This window comes from Oratosquilla oratoria, chromosome 11 (genome assembly GCF_046742065.1).
Source record: "Oratosquilla oratoria isolate Oo_2021 chromosome 11, ASM4674206v1, whole genome shotgun sequence".
NCBI lineage: Eukaryota > Metazoa > Arthropoda > Malacostraca > Stomatopoda > Squillidae > Oratosquilla > Oratosquilla oratoria.
In genome coordinates this window covers 55,382,674-55,408,369 of record NC_134787.1, presented here as the reverse complement: position 1 = coordinate 55,408,369, position 25,696 = coordinate 55,382,674, and the positions used below count along the sequence as shown (strand labels likewise).

At 38.3% G+C, this 25,696-nt stretch overlaps 1 protein-coding gene across 2 annotated transcripts in view; it reads right to left on the bottom strand.

The window, feature by feature from the left end:
* Nucleotides 1–1,511: 1,511 nt before the first annotated feature.
* The window catches only part of LOC143029835 (E3 ubiquitin-protein ligase TRIM9-like), a 47,201-nt gene continuing 23,016 nt past the window's right edge, over nucleotides 1,512–25,696 (bottom strand). For both annotated transcript variants that reach the window (XM_076192919.1, XM_076192920.1), the window contains 6 exons: nucleotides 24,586–24,742; nucleotides 11,578–11,717; nucleotides 10,391–10,529; nucleotides 7,659–7,877; nucleotides 7,126–7,298; nucleotides 1,512–7,033 (listed from right to left, as the gene is read on the bottom strand). In XM_076192919.1, the coding sequence (XP_076049034.1) occupies nucleotides 6,842–7,033; nucleotides 7,126–7,298; nucleotides 7,659–7,877; nucleotides 10,391–10,529; nucleotides 11,578–11,717; nucleotides 24,586–24,742 (1,020 nt within the window). In that variant the 3' untranslated portion in view covers nucleotides 1,512–6,841. The remainder of the gene's footprint in view (nucleotides 7,034–7,125; nucleotides 7,299–7,658; nucleotides 7,878–10,390; nucleotides 10,530–11,577; nucleotides 11,718–24,585; nucleotides 24,743–25,696) is intronic.

Below are 25,696 nucleotides of genomic sequence, written 5' to 3'. Positions count from 1 at the left end.
CTGTGTCAAAACAATATCCAAAGCAGTCCCACCATCACGTTTCTATACCTAGGGTCAATAATTTCAATAAAAAGACCACTGTTTGTTACATCTGTCTCATTGATTGTCATCACCTTCTTCCCTATTCTCATAAATGCCTTTACATTCACCATATGCAGTTCTGCAAGGTAGGCCTAGCATTTTGCATCGATTTTTTTTGTGGCACAGCCAGATTTGCAACTGCACCTGACAATGCTAAGTAATTCAGTTAGTGCAATGTCTTGGTCGGTTTGCAGTGGGACCATCTAGTTTTCCATCCCCATATTTTTGCATCCAGAGCCACATTCTGCCAGGTTTTAACTTGCTGATACACTCAGACATATTTCACAGCTGGTGAAGTATGTGGTAGATTTGGTTTAATTGACTTCTTAGTGGTCTTCAAATATTTTTGAAATCTATGCAGCCTTAGCTGCTTTAGATCTTTGGCACAGGCCTTTGCATTGTACAGACACATGATTGCCTTTTCTTCAGTGGCAATGATACAATTTCAGGATACAAATAGGGAACCTCATACTTTACAAACTATCAACAAAAAAACAAGAAGCAAAGTGTGTGTGCATTTGCACACCTAGGCCTAACTGTAGTGGAGCTGAGAATTTTAGGCCTAGTTTCCTGCATTATAGCTTGTCCAATGTCTCTACTTCAAATTCAGTCACCATGCATTTCTTCAGGTGATGTTTCTGCAAATATACCTCAATACAGCTAGGAGATACTACGCTCCCAGTGGTAAAACAGAATTTATTTCTGGGCCTATTTTATGACAACAGACTCACCTGGACTCCTCATCTGATCAATTAATTAATCTATTGCTGCTGGTCTCTTGTAGAAGACCCCAGCCTTCAGGAAACTGGCAACAGCCTCTGAGTGGGACTAGAAGTCACTTGGAGACGAGATATTCTGTTACCTGGGGATTGTTAGTGTGAGGCATTGAAGCATAAGGTGCTCCATGTCTTTTGTGTGGTGGTTGCAACTGGTACTTTGAATCTGTATTAGTACTGTTTTAATGCTAGATGGTATCCTGAGCACAGGCATGCCAGTGTTGGAGGGTTTTCTCCATGAGGCTTATACCTCCTCAAGGAGATGCAGCCCTGAGGGACTGGTAACTAGTCACTACTCATATTTCCCACCTGAAACTACTAACATCCTACCTATATATTTGTGATCTTGAAACTACTATCCTACACAAGATGGAAAGCATATGAACAATCAATATAGAACCTATGTCAGGCACTTGTACAATGCAAACTTGACCATGGATGTCAAGCCTACACTTCCAAGACAGACATGTAACGGGGATGAGCCAGCAACACTTCCAGCAAAAAATTGGATGCAATCTTCATATGGTTCAAGTGGGAAGGAGTGAAAGTAACATGTGATCAAATGCCTGATGACACTCTTGGTACATCTATCCTACATCAGCCTTTCCCCCTAACCAGTTGGGTAATATCCACAGGATAATTCAACAAAACATGTTCATATCAATTATTTTTATTTGATTTGGTTTAACAGATCTAAATATCATACTTGTGTTCTGTTTAATCAAGCTTCTGAAACAATACTGCTTAATAAACAGACTAAAGCTGCCTCATATGATGCATACATAAATGCAAATTTACTAGAATAAATGCATATACATACACACATATAACTTTTACACAATAATAAGTGTACGTGTGAGTGTGAGAGTGTATGTGTGTGAAAAGCAAGCATTTATATTCAATCGCACTTCAAGATCGCCTACTTCTACGATCATTAACAGCTGGTAACAAACCACTTGTACTATAAATGCACAATTAAATGCATAGTTCCATGAATGGAAGATCAGAAGTCTTATGTTTGTGTATATTTCTGTTTGCACTTCAACACAATTATGGACAAATCTAAATGAAGAAACCCTCTTTCATATACATAATTAATCATCCTCTTCAATGCATTTCAGGTAGCTTTATACCTCGTTTAGCATAGATAGGAACCAATAATAGATAACAGGTAGCAGTCCTGCAAGATGGATACTGAAAAGAAATCTGAAAGGAATCCATCTTCATGCCCATCAACATATTTTACTCAATCTACAGATACAGCCTCAAGGAGTTGGTATTTGGTCACTGGACTTGGCCTTGAATATATTTTAACTCAAGATTATTTTCTCCTAACTTTTTCACAGAATTGAGCCGACAATCAGCAACTGCTCCCCTCCTCCTCCTCCACCTATTGCTCTCCTCCTGCTAGCAAGTGACAGAAATAGAGACTAATGCAACACAGACAACAATGTAAAGATGTTTCCCATGACAGGTCTATAGGAGGATCCAAGGAGAATTGCTGGCTAATGTGGAATTATAGATTCATCATCATCAATTGGGGGCTTCACTTGTTGCTTCACTTACACCAGTCCCCAGTCTCTCTGAGCAAGCTCCCATGCAGACTCCCTTCCCACTCTAGACAAGTTTGATCAACTTGCCTAAGCCATAAATTCTGTGGCCTCCCCTTTGTCTCCTACATCATGGGTTCTCTTATTTTCTTTTTATCTATTTATCACAAATTATTATTAATCTGTTTGTTTATTATTTATTATTATCTTATAATTATTCATTTTCATATGTATATGATATTTTTCCTTCATCTAACCTAGTTATGTGACAAAAGGTCTCTTGTCAGCATGCTCTTCCTTTGTAATCCTTTGAGACAACCCTGTGAGTTGGATCAACATCAGGGAACTGTACCATATGCCCATATAGCCAGAGAAGACATTCATTAATTATGCTGGTATCTGGCCAAGACTGAGTTCCACAGCAGTCTCTGGTTTGATATGAGGTCCTTCCAACAATGCCCCGATTCTCCAAAGGCACTTAATACCAAAGACAATAAGACGCCTCTTCAAGTCAGTAGTACATGTCCACGTCTCACAGCCATACAGCAAGACAGGGCACACAAGTGACATGAAGATTCGAATCTTAGTCCTTCTGCATAAATAACAATGCCATATACTCTGGTAAAGCAAGTCCATAAAACCATTGGCAATAACAATCCTTCAAAGTACTTCTTAACATGACTCATCTCTGTTATCCACTACACTACAATTATAGGTTCCCAATCAGTAAAACTCTATTTCTCCTTCCTCAAGCACCACAAATGTTCTTACAAATCATAACTAAAATCATCACTTTCCAAAATTGCTTTAAAGTATGCAAAATGAAAAAACAATATAATAATAATAATAATAATAAAAATAAATAAATCTCACATTTTTGTGTGCACATGTGTACGTACGTGTGTACACGAGAGTGTGTGTGTGTGTGTATAAAAGAGAGAGACAGCAGTGTGAATGTGCATTTGTGTGGGAGCAGTGTGCATGCATGTATGGGTCTGCAGTTGAAATACCCGGTATATACCATACATACATACATACATAGTTATGATCACTCACAATTGTTCATATATTTTATGATGTGATTTATTTCAAAAAGAATTCTTTTCATAGTTCCAACACACATCCTAGGCGAACTGAATCATTATCATATAAGCTCATCTTTCAAGATAACATGTTCTTTATTTAGGCACAAATATCAAATTATTCGACTTTAAAGTACCCAGTAATATTACGTCTTTTTAAATTTACATAATGGCTACACTATATATATATATGTATATATTTTTAAATGCTTTGTCAGACCTACACAGGCCAATTAAGGAGCTACAAAAAATACCAAGCATAAAAATTTCTTAGGTATATTAAAGCAAGATATACTACTTGCCTCCTAAACCAAATTGACTATAAAGAGAGCAAGGTAATGAACTACATCATCCATCCAAAATATTTGTTTTCCACATAGCTACCACCCATGCAAGTAATTATGTTACAGATGCATACACTTCTACATCTCATGCACACATCTCATTACATACTATTGTCCACCTCTACAGTATATTATGAAAAGGAGATGTGAGGAGAATGTGGGAGGAGGAAGGGGAGGATGTGGATGAGATCATATTTATATTTCACCTTATCCATTTAATTCCTTTCACATTGAAGGACGCATCTTCTTTCATAACTACCACCACATTATTCTAATCATTTACACTACACCCTTCCATAATGGGCCATACTTCTTTTATTCTCGGTTCTGTCCAGCTATTTCATTCATCTTTGTGGCAAAGGAGTTAAGGAGGTTAAAGAAACCTGTCCCATACTCTTTCCTAAAGGGATGGCAGTGTTGGTATCTACCTTCAGAGGGAGACCTGCTATACCTTGCACAAACAAACAAAAACACATACATGCACACAAATGCATAAACACACACAATCATACAAGATTACCATTTGCACATACACATCAATGGTCCCATACTGTACCAAAGAATGAGGACACTGTACTAGGAACAATAATGAATATACATGTCATAATGTATATTTTCTCTAAGATTTGACACTTCCACAAATACTTCTCGAATACTGTTGATTCATGACAATTGCATTTTGTGATCACGACAGTAGTAATTGATGGTTTGATGAGGAATGAATAGCCCAATCTGGATCAAAGTTGTGAATCAGTTTGACTTACAACTCTAGATTGGAAGTAAAACCAAAATATGAAATGAGCTCACTGTGTGTGTGTGTGCGCGCGTGCATGTGCGTGTGTGTTTTTACCTACCTAGTTGTATCTTACGGGAAGGGAAGCTACACTCATGGTGTCCCATCTCTGTATCTCACCATGTTTAATTTGCTCTTAAATTTGTGTACGATTTTTGTACACACTATTGTTTCATCTAGTTTGTTCCATACATCCACCACTCTGTCGGGGAAGCTGTTCATTTCCAGGTCTCTTCTATAACTGTCCTTTTTGGGCTTCCTTCCTTGTTCCCTTGTATTTCTTTTATCCCAATTTAGTAAGTCTTCTCTATCAAGGACTTCCATACTTCTCATGATTATGTACATAGTCAACAAGTTACCTCTTTCTCTCCTTTGCTCCAGAGTTGGCAATTCCAGTTTTAACAATCTCTCTTCATATGACAGTTTTGAAAGTGTTGGAGCCATCTTTGTAGTTGCTCTCTGGATTCTCTCCATTTTCCTTATATTCTTTTTGGTACTGGGTGACCAGTGTCGCTGCATATTCCAATTTTGACCTATCAGCGTGGCTAGTATTTTCTTTACCATTTCTTCATACAAGTAAGTAAAAGCCACTTTTATTGATCTTAGCAATTTTGTTTATCTGTTTGTCAGGGGACATATCATTTGTGATGATTACTCCCAGGTCTTTTTCAGATCCCACTTTTTTTACTTCCTTTGCACCAGTTTTATATTGTCCTGATATCCTTTTTTTCCTTTTTCCAAATTCCATTATGCTACATTTCTTAATGTTGAAGTCCACTTCCCACTTCTGACTCCATTCCCAAACCCTTTTCAGAACTCTCTGTAGTGAATCACAGTCCATTTCAGTACTCACCTTCTTTTAACAGTTTTGAGTCATCTGCAAAGAAGCTCATGTAATATTCACTCTTGTCCATGTCATTCACATAAACAGCAAACATTATTGAAGCCAATACTGATCCTTGTGGAACTCCACTAATCACCTCTTCCCAAGTAGAACTTTTATCTCAGCACTACTATCATTTTTCTTCCATGTAAAAAGTCCTCCATCCATTTCAGTAGTTTACCTTGTATCCATTCTATGGTTTCCAGTTTTCTTGTGTGTGTGTGTGTGTGTATTTACCTAGCTTACCTAGTTGTATTTTGCAGGAGAAGAGTTATGTTTGTCGAGACCCACAGTTGTATCTTTCCGCATCCAGTTCTTTCTTAAAGTCATGTATAGTTTTAGCACTCACTGTTTTCTCTTTCAACTTATTCCACGTATCTATCACTCTGTATGGAAAGCTGTTCTTTTTCAGATCTCTTCTGTAACTGTCCTTCTTAAGTTTCTTCTCATGTCCCCTTGTATTTCTTCTGTCCCATTTAAGTAGATCATCCCTATCAAGGATTTCCATCCCTTTCATAATTCTATAGATGGTTACCAAATTGCCTCTTTCTCTTCTTTTCTCCAGAGTTAATAAGTTTAGTTTGTCCAATCTTTGTTTGTATGTCAACTTGCTAAGTGTTGGTGCCATCTTTGTTAATGCTCTTTGAATTCTTTCTAGTTTCTTTTATGTTTTTTATTGTACTGGGTGTCCATAATGATGCTGCATACTCTAATTTTGGTCTTATCAGTGTAACTAGTATTCTCTTCACCATTTCCTCATCCATGTGTGTGTAAAAGGAAAACCAGATAAATCCATACAGGCCTTAATTATGTATTTAATGTTTAAATAAATGATAAGAAAAATGGTCCCATTTTTTCTCTTGTAATTCTGTTTTGGGGGCTAAATATGCCTCCACTTGGAATGAGTGATGACCCTCATCTTGGAGTGAGGAAGTGGGGAAAAGGGAAGGGGAGTGGGGGCAGAGAAAGGGTGATATGGTAAAGAGAAATGGATGTGGAAAGACTGGAGGGGTCAAGAAAGAGAAGGGAGGAGGGAAAAGTGGGAAGGGAGGAGAGAGTGGGGAGAGTGGAAGACAGAGTAGGAAGAGAAAGAATAAGAGAAAGAAAGAGAAAGGTGAAGAGTCCATACAGACAACATACATACACCAACATCCACATTTGCAATCATAATATCCGTTGCCCTGATTCCCCCTTGCATGAGACCTATGGTCCCAAGAGAACCAGCCACATTATGTTCATATACACATCTAACTTTATACTCTAAAATGATGGTACTGGAATATTTCTAAATGCCACTGTCAGTGATTCGCACCGTTACAATGTTAACATATTTCATACTTGATTCTTTATCGTTTTCAATGTTGACTTGTTTATGCAACTAGGATTATCCTGATGTGACTCTGGAATACTAGTTTCTGGCCCATTTGGCTTTTTTATTCCACTATGTAGAACAAGTGTGACACTTCGGTCAAGGCTTACTGCAGGATACAAAATACCACTCTGCCCAGTCAAAGACATACAGCCCTGAAATGGAGCACAAAGAAAACAAATTTAATACCTATTTTTTTAATGTACTTTATCCACTTTGCAACATCAACATAACTACTATGTAGTACCTGTTGCTGATTATTGACAAAAAATGTCAATGTATGGTCAATAAAGTTGAGCCAAATCCCTACAGTGTGACCAGTAGACACTCCTCCTTGTGTACGTCCAAAATGCTCCCCTCCGTGCATCAACCACGAACGCTGTCCATCAATATACATACTCCAGCTGGCAGAGCTCTTGCCTGGAAACATTTAGAATTAATTAAAAACATCAAGAAATAATTGTCTTGTTGAATATTCAAGGTATTGTTGTATAGGGGTGACTAAATGAAACAAAACCAAAACCAATATGTATATATGATTTAGCACTACAGAACAAGCATGTGTACACTCTGTAAGCGGAATCAAGATGGACTCCGACGCCACCAAACTCAGAATTGGCGGGAAATATATGCATGGTTAATAGGAACACTTACTTCTCACAATAATACATTAATTATACAATAATAAATAAACAATATTACAAATATGTACGTACAACACACAAGGAATACTATATGTCACCTTTACATTGTGTCAATCATGATAAACAATGTCCTCACCTAATATTAGCTCCTTGTTGACATCAAATCTTGCAACACCAAATGCAATGTCTGCATACCCATCATAGCGTTTTATGCTAAACTCCCAGTAATGTGAGCCTCTAGAAAAACCCACACTACCCAAGGCGACACGATGCTCATACGAGTCGCATGTAACTACCATTCCTTCTTTGGATAGATCTAGGTCTGTGTGGCCAGGTTCCATCCTAAACCAGGCCACTGTACAAAAAAGAAAAAGTAGAAAGAGATATATTATATTATTTAGATTTATATTCATATATATATATGAAAAGCCTTTTCTCCCCTATACAGGGATTTCTCAATTTATAACAAGGGATACATTCCTGAAATTGCACAATGTAAAAATTGCATTAAGTAAACAGTTAAGTTGGAAGTTGTTGGTGGTAAGGGAGTTGGGAGATAGGGTTGATGAAAGAGTATTAGGATGGTATGGACAAATGGAAAGAATGAGTGGAGAAAAACTAGTAAAAAGATGGGGTGGAAAGTAGATGTGCAGGGAGTGAACATGAGGGGGCGTCCTAGGATGAGATGGATGGATGGGGTGAAAGGGGCATTACAAAAGAGAGGAATGTCTGTTGAAGAAGGGTGGGAGAGGACAGAAGACAGGGGTGAATGGAGAATGGCTGTATATAGATGATGTTGTGATGCATGAGGTGGAATGGGTGGGGTAATGGGGGGTGAGGTAGTATGTGTGAGCAAAATTTGATGCAGCCCAAAGGGATTTCTCCCTGTCTTCTCCTTTTCTGCATGGGGGGACGGAGAGGGGGGGGTTGCCGATTTAATTAAGCGGCCTTGCTGTGCATGTGCTGTGTCTTGCAACACTGCCTCTGACCCAGGGCAGTGGACAAGGTGCAGGGATGACCATCATCTAGGATGTGCCAAGATAAGAGGGAGGGTGGAGGGGAGTGGAGTGGAGTGTATTTAGGGATGGAATGGGTGGGAATGGTTTTTATGCCTTTTTCTTTTTGGTTACCTCCCTTGTAAGGGGGAAAAAGCCTTGGTATATATATGTATGTAAACATGTATGTAAACAGTATGTAAACAAGTTTTACTATTGCTTACTTGATTTTTTACATTGTGTTATTCTAAACAATCTGTGTAATATGAAAAAATTACTAGGTGTTATTCCAAAATCACATATTCTAAACACGCATAAATTGAGAAATTCCTGTAAGGTGATTGACTGAGTTGAAACCCACAAATACATGAAAATAAATAAATAAATATGTAAACAAATTATATAAATAACCATTTATTCACATCTCAGCATCTGCCAGCACAGTGTTTAATTCAAATGTGAGTTTCAGTTCTTCCTCAGCAAGGTCAAATAGTCAATTGGTTTACCACTACACACTAAAGATAGCCAACCTCAAAAAAATAAATAAACAAGATAAAAGATAAGATAAAAAAAAATCAATCAACCAATCAATAAATAAATAAACTAAAAAGCAAACTCACTGAACTCACAACTCACACAACTGCTAAAACTAAACAAACATCAGAAACAACAAACATGGAAAAGAAAAAGGAAAAATAGGAAAAACACACAAATGCAATACATGGGGAAAGCTAAGACAGAGGACTATAACAGCCACTAAACATTCATGAAGTATTTGGAGCAACTCAAGGAAAAATCCCATCACTACAATTGCAGTGTATCATTAGCAACATATACCAATGGATTTTTCCCTCTTATAAGGGAGGTAGCCAAAAAACAAAGGCATAAAAACCACTCCCACCCTTTCCATCCCTATCACACTCCACTCCCCTCCACCCTCTTCCCTCCCTCTTATCTTGGCACCTCCTGGATGACAGGTCATCCCAGCATCTTGTCCACTGCCCTGGGTCAGAAGCAAAACAAAAATTTCTCCAAAACAAGTTTCAAGCCCACAACTCCAGAGAATAGGAAGATAACTAAGGTGTGGTGATGAGAAGCCTACATCAGGAGACATGTAGCTGCAGCTGAAGCTGTCATTTTTGCCCAATACTCTTGGACTGTTGAGGCAAATAACACTCACTGCTGGGAATCAGAGAGAAGTGTGTGAAAACACATAAGAAATACAGCTGCTGCTGAAAGAGGGAGACCTTGGGCCCAATCTGGAGACTCAGGGCTGCACCTACTGAAGGAGGTGACAAGGTTGATGGGTTATGAAAATGGACAGCTTTGCTGTCATCTTGCAGGATCTCATGCAAGCAATCATCATTGGCCCCAGTACATACATACATACATACATATATATATATATATATATATATATATATATATATATATATATATATATATATATATATATATATATACACACACACATACATACATCATAAGGCTTTTTTCCCCTTTAAGGGTGGTGGCCAACTCAAAACACCCACACCCATCTTACAACCATTTGAAAACCATTCACTGCTCCTCCCATCTTAACACTTCATAGATGATGAATCCCGTCAAACAACTTGGGTCACAGGCACTGCAGCAAGACATAGCATCTTCACATCTGATTCCAATTGCTAAAGCTGATTTGCCCCAACTGCTTCATTATATAGTTAACCCACCCCTGAAACTTTGGATTCCCAAAAACTAAAAAGTGTGGCCTTTAAAGCCTCCCTCCCCTCCTCTCCACCCTTGCATGTATGGACCATAGCAACCCCCATTAAGTGTTAAAAGACATATCACTCAAGAATATAATATTCAAATACACATTTTCATACTGTACCTTCTGCTGTTTGAAGACAAAGTGGTTCAGAGTATAGAGAATTACCAGTTGAATTAAAGGCACGGACTCTAGCACGGTAAAGGGAATTGAAATGGAGTCCATCAATTGTGCATACAGTCTCAGCCCCCATGTACACTTCCTGTAAAAGATGAGAAACTTATATAAAAATATCTAAAAATAAATTGGGCACATGGAAATACTAAATGAGGAAAGATTAGCACTGAAAGAGTGAGATGCTAATTGGAAGAGTGATCTTGAGAGGAACACCGAGAATGAGATGGATGGATGGGGATGATGCGGGGCTTTGATGCACATGAAACATCTGTTGAGAAAGGAAGAAAGAGTACAAAAGATAGGGGTGGATTGGAGATTGAAAGAATGAAGGGATAATGCAGCTCAAAAGGCTGTTCATATCTGCTCCACAATTACTCTGAAAAGATGAGAATAGGAGAGGGAGGGGTTGACATATGATGAAGCAGTGGGGGGCAAACCAGCTCTGGCTGCCAGGTCCTGCTGTGAAGTAATGTACTTCACTGCAATGCCACTGGCCCCAAGCAGTCTAGCTAGGAACAAGGATGACCCTTTATTCACAAGGTGTTGATACAGAAGAAGTGTTAAACAAGTTTTGTGTATGAAGTAAGTGTATCTTTTAACTCTACCACCCCTCTTACATGGGGAAGGGGGCTTTTAATTATATCTATAAATACATAAGAATGAATTTAAAATATATCATCATAGAGGTTAATAACATTCTACTTAGCTTGAGTTTAGATGTAAGAAATTCTCAGAACTATGCCTGCCACAGCAGGCAAGAACAGTATTATCACATTTATTTCCACAAGTTACATTTACCATGTCCTATCAATCAATGGAGGCAAATGCCATGTTAGCACATGGTTACACTTGCCCTCTTTTTGTTCCCTCCAGACTATCAGGCCATCCTCACAATTTCCAAGCAAATATGATTTACCTCACATAATCACATTACAAGTAGGTCTCCAGTGGCCTTACCTACTTTGGGTCAACTTTCAAAAGGTTTCCTATGAGCAAATTCATCACCCAGTTGAGGTTCAGTAATGCGATAAATTATATGTTTCATGATGGCATCATCCATTCTAAGAGCACATGGGAGTTTTTAGAATGAAGTTTTATACTAAGTAAGCATTTCAATTTAGATTTACACTTACCCTAAATGGTCCATTTGCACCATCATCTAGCTGCAAAGAGTATCCAGAAACACAAGAGGAGGGATGTGCTGCCCAAGCAACAGTTATGCTGTTGTTTTCAGCGCTACATTCATCCACAACAAAGCTGGGAGGTCCAGGAGCTGCACAAAAAATGGAATTATATCAAATTATGTTACCAATATTATACTTTCAGTACATAAGATTACCTTGCTATGCTCCTAATTATGAAATTCAATTTGGATATATAAAAATGTACTCCAATGCACAACTAATAAAAATCTTCCAATCAATCTGCTTGAAGGAAAAAAAAAATCACTTATATGAGTGATCTCACACAAAAGTGCCCTAAATTCAACATACACAACAGTACATTCACCTATCAAGAAGTTTAACAACTCCCTAGGATATATGAGAAATTTATAGAAATTTTAAACATTTAATTTTGGGTTGCCTCCATTTAAAAAATCCTCGAACATATTCTCTCTGAAAACCTGACACCTGGGTAGTGAGTCAAGTAATTTTTTTTTATTGTTGGTAAAATCTGTATCAGAAAAAATAAATAAAAATGTAAAATAGGCATAGACATCAGCACAGCACATCCAATTCAGTGGACCAACCACTTGTTTTGTGACTTCATCTCCAAGTGATCAAATAAGAGAGAAAATCTAACAACCATATGGGTTTTTACCAATTCTGTAGTGAAGGTAGAGCTGTGCCTGGTTTGTGCAATATCACCATGATTGTTCAATGTGTATACGGATGGGGTGGTATAGGAGGTTAACATGAGGATAATGGGCAAGGATTTGGAATTGGCGAGTGGAAGTGGGAGGTGAGCCAGTTGTTGTTTGTGGAATGTAATTGAGACTAGGTCAGAAGAGGGACTAAGGCAACCAATGGTGAGTTTAAGAGAGCATGTGAGAGGAGAGAGCTGAAAGAAGGCAAAAGTAAGTTGATGTGATGTACAAGGGGAGAGGGTGGTAGTGAGTTGGAGCCAAGTCTAAAAGGAGAGATCCTGGAGGAAGTGAAGTATTTACAGTCCCATTTACCAAGGAATGGAAATCAATCATAGAGCAAGGGAAGCAAGTAAATGTCTGGAAAGAATGAAAAGTGTCTTGAGAAATAGGTATCTGAGGATGAATGCAAAGAGCAGACTGTATGAAGTGGTAATTGTGCCTACAACACTGTATTGGGCAGTCTTGGAATTTAAGGGAGGCAGAAAGAAGGAGGCTAAATGTGTTTGAGATAGCATCTCATAAGTATGGTGGTTATAAGAATGGATAGATTATTTCTGAGGAGGACCTTGGGTGCAAGGGAAATGTTTATTGAGCAATGAAGGGAGAGGGCAAGAGACGGATGAGAGTGGAGAGTAGTTGCAAATTGATGAGAAATCAATACAGCCCAAAGGGATTTCTTTTTGTCTCCTCTGTAATTTCTTGACTGAATGAAGGGGGAGGGTTGCGATGAAATGACGCAGAATGGATAAACCAGCTTTGGCTGTAAAACCTGCCTGTGAGGGTGCTCTGTCTTCCTGCATTGCTTTTGAGCCTTTCTCTACTAAGAGCTAATAAATAGAAGTGACAACAAATGGTGGTAGATAAGTGTGGGAGAGGTAAATAGTGGGTGCCTTGACTAGGCCATTTCCCTTATACAGGTGAAATGACCTTCTGGTATACATATGTAATTCAAATGCAATGCCTGTTTTCTGCAAATCAGCTATTTGTGCAATTGTCATTTGTCACCATTTTATTCCTTCCCATACTACACCTACGGCCACAAAAGTGATGCAAACTGAAATGGGTAAGCCATGGAATAATTAATCGTTTAGCACAGATTAGCCATCACTTGGTGAGATGCATTTTGCTATACAAATTTCAAGACACCAAGATTGCAGTTATATGCAAAAAAAATTTACTGTCTTTGAGTATAACAAGTAACATGACAGGTCCACCTTGGTATCACCTTATTATAATTAATAAATAATAATAATAATGATAACAATAATAATAATCTATTTATATACCAAGGGCTTTTTCCCCCTTACAAAGAAGGTAGTTAAGTTAAAGGCATGCACACACTCACCCATTTCACTCCCATCCACTACTCTTTGTTTCCCTCTTATCTTAGCTCCTCATGAATAAAGGGTCATCCCTGTGTCCTGCCCACTGCCCAAGTTGTAAGCAATGCAGTAAGACACAGCAGGGCCACTTCACTTACATGACGACACCCCCCCTCCCTATCTCCTCATGTGGAAAATTGAGATGGGGAGAAATCCCTTCTGACTGCATAAAAAAATCATCCATACACAGTCATCCTCCACTCCCCCTATCCCTTGCCTTCTTCTTCCCTTGCTCAACAGACATTCCCCTCTTGCCCAAAGCCTATTTCACCCCTTCTAGAAATACATCTCATCCTTGGTCATCCCCTCAAGTTTACTCCATCCACCTCTACTTTCCACCCCTCTTTCAATCATTTTTTTCATTTATTCTTATAATAGTAACAGTAGTAATAATCAATCTATATATGAAGGGCTTTTTCTATTGTATAAGACAGGTACCCACTTCCACCCACCACCCTTGTTTCCCTCTTATCTTGGCTCCTCACGCATGAAGTGTCATCAATGTTTCCTACCCACTGCCCTGGTCAGAAGCAATGTAGTAAGACACAACACATCCATAGCAGGTCTGCTTCCCTTAAATAGCAACCCCCCCGACCTCCCTGTCCCCTCATGCAGAAAATAGGGAAGATGGGGAGAAATCCCTTTGGGTTGCAACAAAGTATCATCCATACACAGCCATCCTCCACTCGAATCTTTCCCCTGCCTCCTCCTTTCCTTACTCAAAAGACATTCCCCTCTTGCTCAAAGCCCTTTTCACCCCATTCATCCATCTCATCTTTGGTCACCCCTCAAGTGCATTTCATCCACATCTCCGTTCCACAGCTCTTTTGCTAATCTTTCTTCACTCATTCTTTCATGTGACCAAGCCATCCCAATAATCTTTAATCAGGCATATCTGCCAGCTTCCTTTCCACCCCCACTTTCCTCCTAACCTCATCTCTCACTCTATCCAACCTTGTAACCCTACCATACCTCTCAGACACCCTATCTCAAACACACTTAAACTTCTCCTTTCTGCACCTCTTAAATTCCAAGTCTCTGCTCCGTACAGTGTCGTAGGCATGATCACCCCTTCATATAATTTTTCACACATAATATCTCAGCCCCCATTCCCCACCCACTCCCTTTCATGCATCACAGCATCATCCATACACAACCATTCTCCATTCACCCCTATCTTTTGTCTTCTCCCATCCTTCATCAACAAACATTCCCCTCTTTCCCAATGCCCCTTTTACCCCATCCATCCATCTCATCCTTGGTTGCTCCCTCATGTTCACTCCTACCTCTGCCTTCCACACCTCTTTTACTAGTCTTTCTTCACTCATTCTTTCCTTGTATCCAAACCATCCCAATACTCTTTCATCAACCCTATCTCCCAACTCCCTTTCCACCACCATTCTCCTCCTCTTTTCTCACTCTATCCAGCCTTGTAACCCCTGTCATACTTCTCAGGCACCTTATCTCAAACACATTCAAACTCCTCCTCTCTTATGTTCCATGTTTCTGCCCCATACAGTGCTGTCGGCACAATCACTCCTTCATACAGTCTCCCCTTAGCATCCATTCCCAAATGTCTATTTCTCATTACACTTTTTAGTTCCCCAAGGCATTTACTTGCTTCTCTCAATCTACATTCTACCTCCACCTCCTCTTCCCTTTCCTGCCACACTCACACCCAAGTATCTAAATCTATTCACTTCCTCCAGTCTCTTCCTTAATACTCACTTCCAGTCTGCTGCCACTTTCTTCCCTTGTACATCTAATCACCTTTCATTTACCCACATTTATCTTCAACTTCTTTTGCACACCTTCCCAAACTCTGTTACTAACTTCCTCAATCCCTCTTCTGATCCTGCTATAAGCACAGTGTCATCAGCAAACAACAACTGACCTATCTCCTACTTTTCTCCATTTTCTTTATCCATCTCCAATCCCCGACCCATTACCCTTGCATTTACCTCTTGCACTACCCCATCCATGTATAAATTGAACAACCAAGGCAACAATAATAATAATAATAATGATGATATGTTTTAATGTCACAAACTCCCCCATAACAGGAGTTACAGAAGATTTTGTAGCGTGGAATTTAACTAAACATGCCCTTGGTTCCACTTCACCAGTGGCAGGGTTCAAGCCACCATCCCCTCAACCTTCACCACAAGTAATGATGCCCTAACCTGCTCCACCAGCAAGCTTTCCTAATAATAATAATAATGATGGTAATAAAAATAATAATAATGATAAAATTTTGTATGTAGAGATGGGAAATGTTCCTGGAAACATTGAGAAAACCAATTTAATTATAAAAAGCATGATACATTTTAGCAGAACCTTTCAGCAAATATTTATGGGAACATTGTGAGAAAACCACACTTTACAGAAGTATTGTATATTTCACCATGACCTTTTGAGAAAAATATAAAAAATCTGGGGGTAATAGGCAAAAACAGCGGCATTTCTGCTCCTTTCGTGTATAAAATCATGGCCAATTCTTTTCTTTTATTTCCATTTCAATACAATTTTTTTCCTACTGTGCCCATTCCCCTTCTCCTTGTCATTCTAAGAGCACCAAACAGCCCTATAAACATTCAAATCTAAATGGGTAAATTTGATAACGGCACAATAAGAAAGATACCTACACTTCTGCAAGCATTTTTGGCCCATTCAATCTTCACTAGCTAATTTAATCTTAAAAAACATGGTCAAATACCAGAAACCTTATTAAATTTAAGGATGGCGATTCAGATCTAAAATGAAAGCTGATGCACAGGGATGGTTGTACTAAACCCACACATACTTGGAAGCTTAAAAATACATTTTCTTTCTAGCCTTTCAAATGTCAGGTGATGTCTGGGCCACTTTTGATCAAATCAATCAAATGTCAGTTTCTCCAATCAATAAATTTTAGCATCTTACCAAAACTTAACATTCTATAGTATATGTTTTCTTTTCTTTGCTCTTAATATATTAAAAAGACCTGTGAGTAGTCTAGATACTGAATTTTGTTATAACTAGCAATATAATTTCTGATCACTGTCCTCAGGGAGCACATGATATTGGCATTATTATCATATATTGTGTCGATATGGATTCTAGTGTTGTACAATTACATGTGGGCAGGGTATTGGGTACTTTCACAATTGTGATGTGATGTACTGTTGTAATGTAAAAGCAAGGCAAACCTATAGAATTTTTTTATGCAATATAAAAAAGCTCATAATATTATCTCCCAAATACATACCAAAACATTATGGAGTCTACTATATATGAACAGTGATAACAAAATCAAACCTTTCAATCTCACTAATAATCAATGAATAAAAAATATAATTTACATACACATGCTATAAAAATATCTACTAACTCATGAGTTTCATCCATTTAAGCAACATAAAGGCCTATATAAATAACCTCAAAACCAACAGCAGAAATCATTAAGCTGTAAATCTATTCACTAAAGTTTATCTAAGTTTTTAAAGTTCTTTTATGAGCGTAAAATAAAATCATATGATAACCCTCCATACTATAAAGAACAAATAATAATACTGCAGTCTGATTTCTTGGGCAACTTGGCCTTATATCATTTGAGTCAAAACTTATTAATAACTATTAGAGGGCTTCTTTGCCATATAAACTTAAAAAAAAGAGTTAATTATTCATATAGAAAGAAATTTCAAAGCAGGAGAATTTTTCACCTTAAGGCTGCTTGACAAATTTCATGCAACAGTTCAGAAAAAAGGAGGGAATCTGCAAATTGGTATTACACTGAATAAAATCTGAGCTGAAAGTGACCCAAGCACATTTTTAGAAACAATTAATGTATATTTAAAAATGCTTTATTTCATTCACAAAACATTATGATTTATCTCCCAAAGAGGTCACCAATATATAGGCCATATAATTTGGTATACTTAATTTTGTGGTCAAAGCTAATACTACTGATATTTTTTAACTTGTACACTGTTACCCACAAAGCAAGATAATCAGACATAGAAAAGAATCACCTTCACTCTTTCCACTGTCATCACACACACACTAATTCATTCACCAACATTTACAAGCCCTTCTCTAAGTATGTAGTGTCCCCAAGGATACAAGCACTGATTATATCAGACAAAATACTCTTTCTGATAAATGAACAGCATCATCTGCATATATAAAGCTGTTTATCACCTAAGAGCTATAACTACATGAGTTCAGCTGGAGAAAAATAAGTAAGAATGGATGATAAACAGCTAAGTAATACAGATGACAATGTTCTGCTTGGAAAGACTGATGAGGGCTTGCAGAGGATGGTAAGTGAATGTGGTAATATTTGTTGGTATAAGAAATTGAAAAGTAATACATCATGAGTGGTGAACATAAGGTATATGTACAGTTGAATGAAAAGAAAATGGAGCAGGCAGGAAGAAATAGATATCTGAGAAAGTGGAAGACTGGAGAAATATATTGGTCATACACTCATGGAGGGGAGGCAGATTGAGGTCCTGCAAGCAGTATGCAGAAATAAAAATAATGTTAGCAGAAACAATGAAAGGAATGGTAGAAGCAACAATCGTGCCAACTGGTATGTACAGGGCTGAAGCTTAATGGTTATACATACATACATATACCAAGGCTTTTTTCCCCCTTACAAGGGGGGTAGCCAAAAAGGACAAGGCACAAAAACATTCCCACCCATTTCATCCCCGAAAACACTCCACACCCCTCCACCCTCCCTCCCATCTTAGCACCTCCTAGATGACAGGTCATCCCTGCACCCTGTCCACTGCCCTGGGTCAGAAGCAGTGTCGCAGGACACAGCACATCCACAGCAAGGCCGCTTCATTAAATCGGCGACCCCCCCTCTCCATCCCCCCATATAAAGGAGAGGACGGGGAGAAATCCCTTCGGGCTGCGTCAAAAATTTTTGCTCACACACACTACCTCACCCCCATTCCCCCGTCCAATCCACCTCATGCATCACAACATTTTCCATATACAACCATTCTCCATTCACCCCTGTCTTCTGTCCTCTCCCGTCCTTCCTCAACCGACATTCCCCTCTTCCCCAAAGCCCCCTTCACCCCATTCATCCATCTCATCCTAGGACGTCCCCTCATGTTCACTCCCTCCACATCTGCCTTCCATACCTCCTTTACTAGTCTTTCTTCACTCATTCTTTCCATGTGTCCAAACCATCCTAATACTCTTTCATCCACCCTATCTCCCAGCTCCCTTTCCACCCCTGTTCTCCTCCTCCCTTCCTCATTTCTCACTCTATCTAGCCTAGTAACCCCCATCATACTTCTCAGACACTTCATCTCAAACACATTCAAGTTCCTTCTCTCTTCCTCTCTCATGTTCCATGTTTCTGCTCCATACAGTGCTGTTGGCACAATCACTCCTTCATACAGTCTCCTCTTAGCATCCATTCCCAGATTCCTATTCCTCATTACACTTTTTAAACCACCAAGGCATTTACTCGCTTCTCTCAATCTACAACAGGATTAATGAATGGATTATGGCATTGGGAGAAAGACCAGAGCCAACAAACCTGAGCTGGTTAGGTAATGTTGTGAGAATGGTTGCATGTCCTCAAATAACTGGTGAACCATTGATACCAGGAGTGAGAGCAAAGAATAAACCAAAGAAAATACTATTAGATGGGGGTGAATGAAGCCAAAGATCTCACAGTCAGGATATCAAAGAAGTGAATACATGCAGGGGCGTCATGAGACATGTGCACAAGGGATGAAGTAATAATAATGATATGGAGGAAGTGACCAGCATATGTCACCTGGCTTAAAGAAGTAAAATGGATGCCTTTCACATCATTGAAAGAAATGAAGATGTCCTTTTCCAATGCCAAGCCATCTTGCTTTGTAGGTAACAGTATACAAATTAAGAGAGAATTTAAGAAACGGTCTTTTTAAAATCTAATTCAAGAACAATTGTGATCAACAAAATATCATATACCTGCTAATAAGATAAATATATATATATATAGATGCATATACATACACACATACAGAATACTTAAAGAAATGTCAATTTATAAAACTAATGATTCAGTACCATTACAAGCTCACCAAATTTTAATGATTTATATGGACCATAAAAATATGTCTTAACCAAAAGCCAGCTAATGAGGTAACATAATTTTAGAATTCACAAATAATCTATGCCAGTGACTATATTCTATATCATGCTACCAGAAAAGAATAAAACATAAAAACAAAAATAAACAAAAGCTCAAGTTTAATCCCAACAATCTCAATTACACTGACCTAAATACAAATGATCACGATGTTTTTGAATTTGAAACAATATGAAGTCAATTACTCATAAAATAAAAGTATATCCCTAATTATTCAATCTATGAAGTTTATACATTAGAAAAAAATTAAACAAATATTATAGATCCCTGCTAATATCTACCAGTTCAATTATCAAATGAAATAGTTAATCTACATTTTCTCACTAAAACTTCCCAGTAAAATATCTTGTTGAAAAAAAAGTCAGGCATCAATTTACATTTTAAAGTCAAGTCAAAAGTAAAAAAAAAAAAAAAAAAAAGCAATAAAAATATAAATACATATCTATAATAATGAATAGAAATATCCATATTTCAGCCTTCTTCTGGACTTCACCTCTGCATTTCCCATTTTATAGTTTAGTGATGGCCTTTTTTATACCCAATATACCATAACTACTGCTACTGGCTATACTGAATAGAGTACAAGCTAGTTTGATATAAAGAATTCAATATTATTAATGGTAAAAGAGCTGAACCTTGAAATATAAATGAGAAATGGCGAGATAAAATCTTGAAGAAGATTCTATCTATTTCCCACACAGCTAGCACTATATGCACCCTGCTAAGGGCCAGACAAAGTACTCTTAACCTCACCTCAGTTTTCCTTTGGTGGTAAGAAGTACAGTAGAACAAAAAAGAAGAAAATGTAAACAAGACAGTAGTTAACATGGTTGATGTAGTAAAATTATACAATGAATAAAGTACTTGTTACTTTCAAACAGGAAACCTAATAGCAGAATTATTCAAGCAGAATAAATATATGCACTAAACATCAATACAAAATGTATGTGTGTATATCTGTGTGTGTGTGTTTATACATATGTGTAAATATATATGTGTGATTCACCATGGTCTTGGATCACATGTTGAACTTGTGATTGACAGCCATTACCCTCCAGATGAGAGCTTCAGCTCATACAAAGCCCAATCTATTAGTAATGTTGTGACCTTACACACACACACACAACTCTTTGCAAACTAAAGCTAGAGAGCCATGTGTGTGTGTGTGATTCATCATCATCTTGGATCACATGTTGGGCTCATGATCGACAGCTATTTCCCTCCTGGAAGAGAGCTCTGAGCTCGTATATGACCAATCTATGGGTAATGCTGTGACCTTACACGCACACACACCCCCAACTCCCCCGCCCATGAGAGTTGGAGTAATGACTCGCAGCACAGTGATGTTGAAATTATTTCTGCCCTGGGTGGGATTCAAACCTGGTCCCCCATAGTGGCAGCCAGGAACTCTAACCACTGCACCACGAGTGTGTGTGTTTGCATACATTTGTGTATGTGCATGTGTACATTGTGTTGTGTGTGAGATACACCATGGTCTTGAATCACATGTTGGACTCGCAACTGACAGATATTGCCCTCCCAACAGTGAGAGCTCAGGGCTCATACATGGCTCTATCTATAGGTAATGCTGTGACACACACATCCCCAATCTCTGGCTACCAGAGCTGGAGTGCTGGTTTGTAGTGCTGTGATGCTTTTTCAGCCTTAGGTGGAGACTCAAACTCTGACTTCTGAATTACAAGCTGAGCACAGTATCATAACATCAGCAAGTTATGTGGGTGTGTGTTTCCCTAATTGTAGTATATTGGATAAGAGCTTGGCTCGTGGGATCATATCTATGCTTCCACTGGTTATGTTTAGCATTAAACTCACTTAAGTAATCTGACTGAATGATTTCTACTTCTATGTTAATTCATGGATCAATACATCAATAATGAAAACTGCTTAAATCCTTCAAGCACCTTGTCTTTTTCAGTGTCTGTCTCCATGATTATATTTACTGGTATAAATCACTTTCAAATTATAATTTTTTCTTTTCTGCTCCTCTCCTTTTGATATAATATTCTTAGTTTCTGGTCAATCATTCTCCACTTCTGCCTTTATCTCGCTCTTGTCCTAGTCATTCTTCACCCATCCTTTCCTTATGTCCAAACCAGCCCAGTGTTCTTTGATTTGATTAACCATATCTACTTTCATAAATCATACATCCTTCATAAACACACACTTCATCTCAAACACAATGAAGCAGTTTCTGCCTCTCTCAAATTCCAAGGTTCTGCTGCATTGTGTTCTGAGCACAACCACTTTGTAGTCTTCACCTTGTATTCATGCCCAGATAACTATTTCTCACAACATTTCATTCACCCCAGAAATATACTTGCTTCCCTTATTCTATAATTAACCTCAACCCCCACTCCTCCATTGCCTGCAACATCTATTGATGTGGCTTTTTCCCCCTTATAAGGGAGGTAGCCAGCCAAAGCAAGCATCCATCATCCATTTGTTTCCCTTTCATTTAAGTTCTCTGTGGATGAAGGGAAATCCCTGTCCCCTGTCCACTGCCTGGGTCTGAGGCAATACAGCAAGACATGCTTCATGTGACCCTAAATAATTAAAGGTGTTCAATCCCTCCGGCATTCTTTTAAACTCGCCTCCAATGACTGCGATCCTCTACTTTTGTACATCTTATCACCTCACTTCTGCCTAAATTTACTTTCTGCTTTCTCTTCTCACATACTCTCCCAAACTGTTACTATGTCAGTCCTCCTCCAGCCCAACAAGCACAACATCATCTGCAAACAAAGGCTGGCTCACCTCCCACTTTCTCCTAGTGTCACCAGCTCCAAATCCCAGCCCCTCACATTTGCTTCTTGTATCACCCTGTCCATGTACACACTGAACAACCATGGTAACACTGCACAACCCTGGCAAAGCCCCACCTTCAAATCAAACCATTCACTCTATTCACTATCCTAACACAAACTATTACTCATATATAATCTTACAACTGACCTCAACAGCCTTCTCCCATTCTATACATCTGCATCGCATACCATGCCTTCTTGTCAACTCACATACCTTCTCCAAATCCATAAAAGCTCAAAAAGACATCTTTACCTTTTTGCCAAAAATATCCCACATATCTGCTTTACTATAGAAATTTTTATTTATGCACCCTCTTCTTTTTCTAAACATACACTGCTTGTCTGCAATTACTGCCTCTGCTCCCCTCCTAATCCTCTAAACATTCTCTTACATGCTTTTCTCTTTACATATTCTTCACCTCTCCACTCTACAGCGGAATTATACATGCACTCCTTAAGTCCACTGACACATCCTTCAGGTGCACATTAAATCTCACTAGCCAATTCACTATACCTGTTTTTCCCTTCAAGTACTTCACATAACACCCTAGGTACCTTACCAGCTTTTTTAACTTTCAATGTTGTGTGTATCTCATATTTTCCTATAGCTCTCCCATTTTTTCTCCCGTAAGTCATATTCTTGACATATACCATATACATACACACACACACATATATACTTATATATATACATATATCCATACATACACACACTCTTATAGAAATGAACACATCTATACTTTATATGGTGACACTTCTGTAAGACGAAATGGAAAAGAAAGAGCACTTGAAAAAAACTGTAAGATATTTATCTGCAAATATCCAAACTGGGAACACATTTCTAATGGTCCTCCAATCCTATGGTGACTTTAAAAACTCTAAAAGATAAAACAAATTATATTACATTATAATTATTACCTTGAGTTTCATTAACTTGAAACCCATAGCCCCACAGTGGCTGGTACAAGTCCTTAAACCTTTCCCCAAAGATCTCTTTCCTAAGAAATTTTGGACAGTTGTCCACTTTGTATTAGTGTTGGATGGTTTCTATACCACCAGCTTATAGTAGTAGGAGAACAGATGCTGGTTGTTAGCTCTCTTTTTGTGAAAAAGGTGGAGGAAATACGGTTGAAGTTGACATAGAGATCTTGGGCCAGGTCTGGAGACTGAGTGTAATCTACACCTCTAGATAGAAGTGAGAACTTTGACAGGTTTTGAAGATGAATGGTAGAGAGATGATTCTCTAACATTCATTTTGCAGGATCACCATTAGCAGGTACTTGTCATTGGTCCAATTACAACATTAATCATGTGAAAAGAAAAACTGAACAAGAACAATGGCAAATAAATTTTGGTTCCCTCTGTAAAGTAAAATATCATAGGGAAAAAAATTGGCAACCAGTACACAAAACAATCTAAAATCCAGGTGGTGCCAAGCCAAGAGTAAATAAATTACTTTACCTTCACTGCTGTTTGCCGGGCCAGTATTATTTGGCCCTGTTGCATGTAAATAATTTGAATTGAACTGTTATATCAAACTGAAGACTAAATCTAAATAGTAGTTTAAAAAAAAAATAACACTAAACTAGGGTACCCTGAAATCCTAAATATCTCGGATAGCACTCCTACTTCTTGCATGAGTGACATGAATTCAAATGACTGCCAGTAGTGAGACTTTAGTGAAAGTCAAGGCAACAATCATTATTATCATGAAGTTAAAAGAAACAAATATTACATCTACAAATAATTTCTGTAATTATTTTGTTTTGTTTATAAGAATGGCTGAAAAATAAGGTCCAGTAAAACATCCTCACAATAGCTGATTACAATTACTGACCACACAGATAGCACTGAGTTAAAAAAAAAATAATAAATAAATAAATAGATAAAGCAATTTGCAATACTTTTGCTAAGACACTTACGTTTTAACTGGATAAAGGTAAGTTGCTGAATAGCTAGCAAGAGTGTTTTGTCATCAAGTGTCAAATCAAATGCTGGCATAACTCGTGGTTCTGGTACCATGGTTTGCTGCCACTCCTGGCTGGTGTTTGTCACACGATCCTCCAACACACTGTGAGCCTGTCAATAACAAGGAAATAAGTAAATAAATGAATTTTCATATAAAGACTAATTACACATACATATGACAAAACAACTTTTCCTCCTTATAAGAGGGTGGCCAGGTCAAAGTATTCACCCACCCTTCACCCTTTCACAAACTTGTTTGTTGTTTCTCTCATCTTAGCACCTCATGGATGATGGGCCTTCCCTGTTTCCCACCACACTGCTCTAATCAAAGCCACTGCAGTTCTTGTTGTTGTTGTTGTTGTCGTTCCCTAGACTGTCTGTCCGAGCAGTCCCGTCTCCCCAAGGAATGCCACAGCCAAAACTGGGTTTTCCCACAAATCCTTTATAGAATGTATGTTGTGTTGTTTGCGTGCATGATTGTGTATAATGCAGTCTTCCATTATGTGTTGCCGGAGCATCTACATTGTGGGACCACCCCCCAACCCCAAGAGTTGGGGGCCAAACGGCGGCAACCAGCCCTGGCCACCGGCTCTATGCAGGTGGCACCGATTCCCAAGAGCCACTGCAGTAAAACACAGTGCTTCTACAGCAAGGACCAACAGCTGGAGTTGGATTACATTCACAATTTCACTATATGATGATATCCCCCTCATCTACAGAATTTTATGGAAGAGACAAAATGAACATCCCTTCTGGATGATTCATTTCCTCATCCATTAACATCCACTCTCCATATACTATCATTAGCAGTCTCTCTTCCTTGCCCACAAACCAATTTCTGGGTTGTGACTTAAATGCACATTATCCTAAACAACATAAAATAAAATATTAGATATAACTGGCAGCACAAAAATAATCCCAATATAACACCTAAACTCACAAACCAATATCCATCTCATAAAGCAGCACATAAGAATGACAGGCACACAAATTTCTGTAAGAGTCCTTGAACCCTCACATCAGTCTATATAAACACAGCCCAATGAATGTAATAAAAAACAACCC